This window comes from Sinocyclocheilus rhinocerous, unplaced genomic scaffold, assembly GCF_001515625.1.
Source record: "Sinocyclocheilus rhinocerous isolate Xijiao unplaced genomic scaffold, SAMN03320098_v1.1 scaffold95, whole genome shotgun sequence".
NCBI lineage: Eukaryota > Metazoa > Chordata > Actinopteri > Cypriniformes > Cyprinidae > Sinocyclocheilus > Sinocyclocheilus rhinocerous.
The window spans coordinates 1,745,435-1,747,723 of record NW_015662004.1 but is presented as its reverse complement, the minus strand read 5'-3'; the positions used below and the strand labels follow the sequence as shown (position 1 = coordinate 1,747,723).

At 38.9% G+C, this 2,289-nt stretch overlaps 1 protein-coding gene across 1 annotated transcript in view; it reads right to left on the bottom strand.

The window, feature by feature from the left end:
* Positions 1-386: 386 nt before the first annotated feature.
* LOC107727275 (high mobility group protein B3-like) overlaps positions 387-2,289 on the bottom strand; it is a 4,805-nt gene continuing 2,902 nt past the window's right edge. The window contains exons 2-5 of the mRNA XM_016537100.1: positions 1,983-2,162; positions 1,744-1,886; positions 1,453-1,627; positions 387-1,174 (exon numbers count right to left, since the gene is read on the bottom strand). Coding sequence (XP_016392586.1) covers positions 1,040-1,174; positions 1,453-1,627; positions 1,744-1,886; positions 1,983-2,132 — 603 coding nt within the window. The 5' untranslated portion in view covers positions 2,133-2,162 and the 3' untranslated portion in view covers positions 387-1,039. The remainder of the gene's footprint in view (positions 1,175-1,452; positions 1,628-1,743; positions 1,887-1,982; positions 2,163-2,289) is intronic.

Here is a 2,289-nt window from a genome sequence, read left to right as displayed (position 1 = left end):
AGGAAAGTGGATCTAGAGGGCCAGAGTTGAGGACCCCTGTCCTAAGTTGTTAAAGGCAGAGTAAGTGATTTTTCAAAAACGCTTTCAAAACTGATTCAGGCCGAATCGCAAAACAAACTTGTAGCCAATCAACATTGGCTACCAGAAATCCCTTACTCTGCCTTTAAAACAGTTTGTGCAATAGATGCCCTCCATTGACATCTAGTGGCTCACCCCAGTCAATGCATTATCAGAGTTATGATTAATTGGAGAGAATGACAACAAATCCAAATTAAATGAGCACTCTTAAAAGAAACTATAACCATTTATCCTTTTATTGATAACATTGACAAATACCCCAAGTATTTACACACTACATTTTGCAGATAAGAAAGTCGCTTGAATCATTTGAGATCTAAAAATGCCATGTTTATTTCAAATCACAGTGTCACCTAGACATAAAAAAAAAAAATAACTGAAGGTGCAAATAAGAGCTTTCCCCAGCTTAACATTTCATCACTTGCCTCTGGTTAAAGCTGAAAATGTCCCTAGACTCTCCACACATAAAATTATCAATGTAATCAGTCAAAATTACACAAATAATAATATAACCACAATTCACAAACATCCTTTCAACAATGCAGGAAGCTTATGGGGCCGAACGAAACTGAACTTTAAATATAGCAACAAATTGTGCATTTTGAAAGCTGGGAAGAGTAGAAAAAAAAATATAATAACTACGTCAACAGCCACACAGAAACACACCACCTTAAATAGTTTTAAAAGAGTATGTACTGCTACCACTTTGTTTATTGTTGAACGGTGTGGAAATATTTTGTTTTTGCCAATGCAGTTTAATAGCAAGCTGTAACTGGACCACCAGCAAACCCAGCACTGAGAAAGTTTGGTTGTCTAAAGTCAGAGCTTGCATGCATTGGGCATCTCTACTGGTGATCAGTTTATAGCAGCCTTGACATCAAGACCTCTTAGACCCAGACTTAACTGATACTAATTGGCAGCGAACAAATAACTTGCTGCCCAATTAGGACAAACGAGTTCTTTAGTCATCCTCATCTTCCTCTTCTTCATCCTCCTCATCATCGTCGTCATCATCATCATCGTCATCCTTGGGTTTGGATTTGGCAGATGATGCCCCTCCGCTTCCTTTCCCCTTTCCTCTGTAGTCAGCCATGTCCTGAGAAAACAAAACACTATAACACAACTCTTACGCTAATCAAGGCTGCACTGAATAAACAATACAGTAAACCAGTAATATTGTAAAGTATTACAACGATTTAAAATGGTTTCTATTTGAATGCATTTTAAAATGCAATTTATTCCTGTGATGGCAAAGCAGAATTTTCAGCAGCCATTTCTCCAGTGCCGCAGGACCCTTCAGAAATCAATCGCTCATTTGTTCAACACTATCCACACTGAATAATGAACAGCATTTTGAGAGAGGTCATGCTCCACCTTCTGATACTTGTCCTTCAGTTTGTTGGCCTTGGACAGGAAGGGCTGCTTCTCAGAATCAGACAGATTGTTCCACATCTCTCCCAGCTTCTTGGCTATATCTCCAATGCCCAGACCGGGGTTCTGAGCCTTTATGCTGGGCCTTTCTTCTGCACAGAACAGGAAAAATCCAGACCTGGGAAAAGGAAAAAAAGACAACCATTTAAGTAACTAAACCAAATAAGGGCAGATTCCATCCAGAATCACGGAAATAAGCTCTAGAAATAAGTCATGTAAAAGGAAAGCACATACGGTGGCCGCCTTGGAGCATTAGGGTCCTTCTTCTGCTTCTGACCTTTCTTTCCTGGATTGAAGTTCATCATTTCCTGGTCATAACGGACTTTGTCCTGCTTGGCCAAGTCATCAAATTTAGTCTTCTCTTTTGGTGACATAGTCTGAAACAAATGACAGTTTCTTTAAGCTGCTACCTGCAGACTTTTTAAATTCGGTTTCATTGACTTTATATTCTATTATCTTTATATTCTACTTGCTTTCCATCTTTCAGAGCACTTCTTGGAAAATTCTGAGAAGTTAACCGTGACACCAGGGTTCTTCTTGTTGTGCTCTTCACGACACGTCTTCACAAAATAAGCATAGGAGGACATCTTGCCCTTGGGCTTTCCTGGATCACCCTTTGCCATTTTTACAAAGCCACTCAACTTTCACTACACCTAGAAATACACAGACAATTCAATAAACTAAAACATAAATGTATATTACTGAGAGGGCCCAAAATGATTGGGTGCCACAGTTTCACTGCAAATAAAATGCATTTCTTCATACATTTGAAATAAAAAT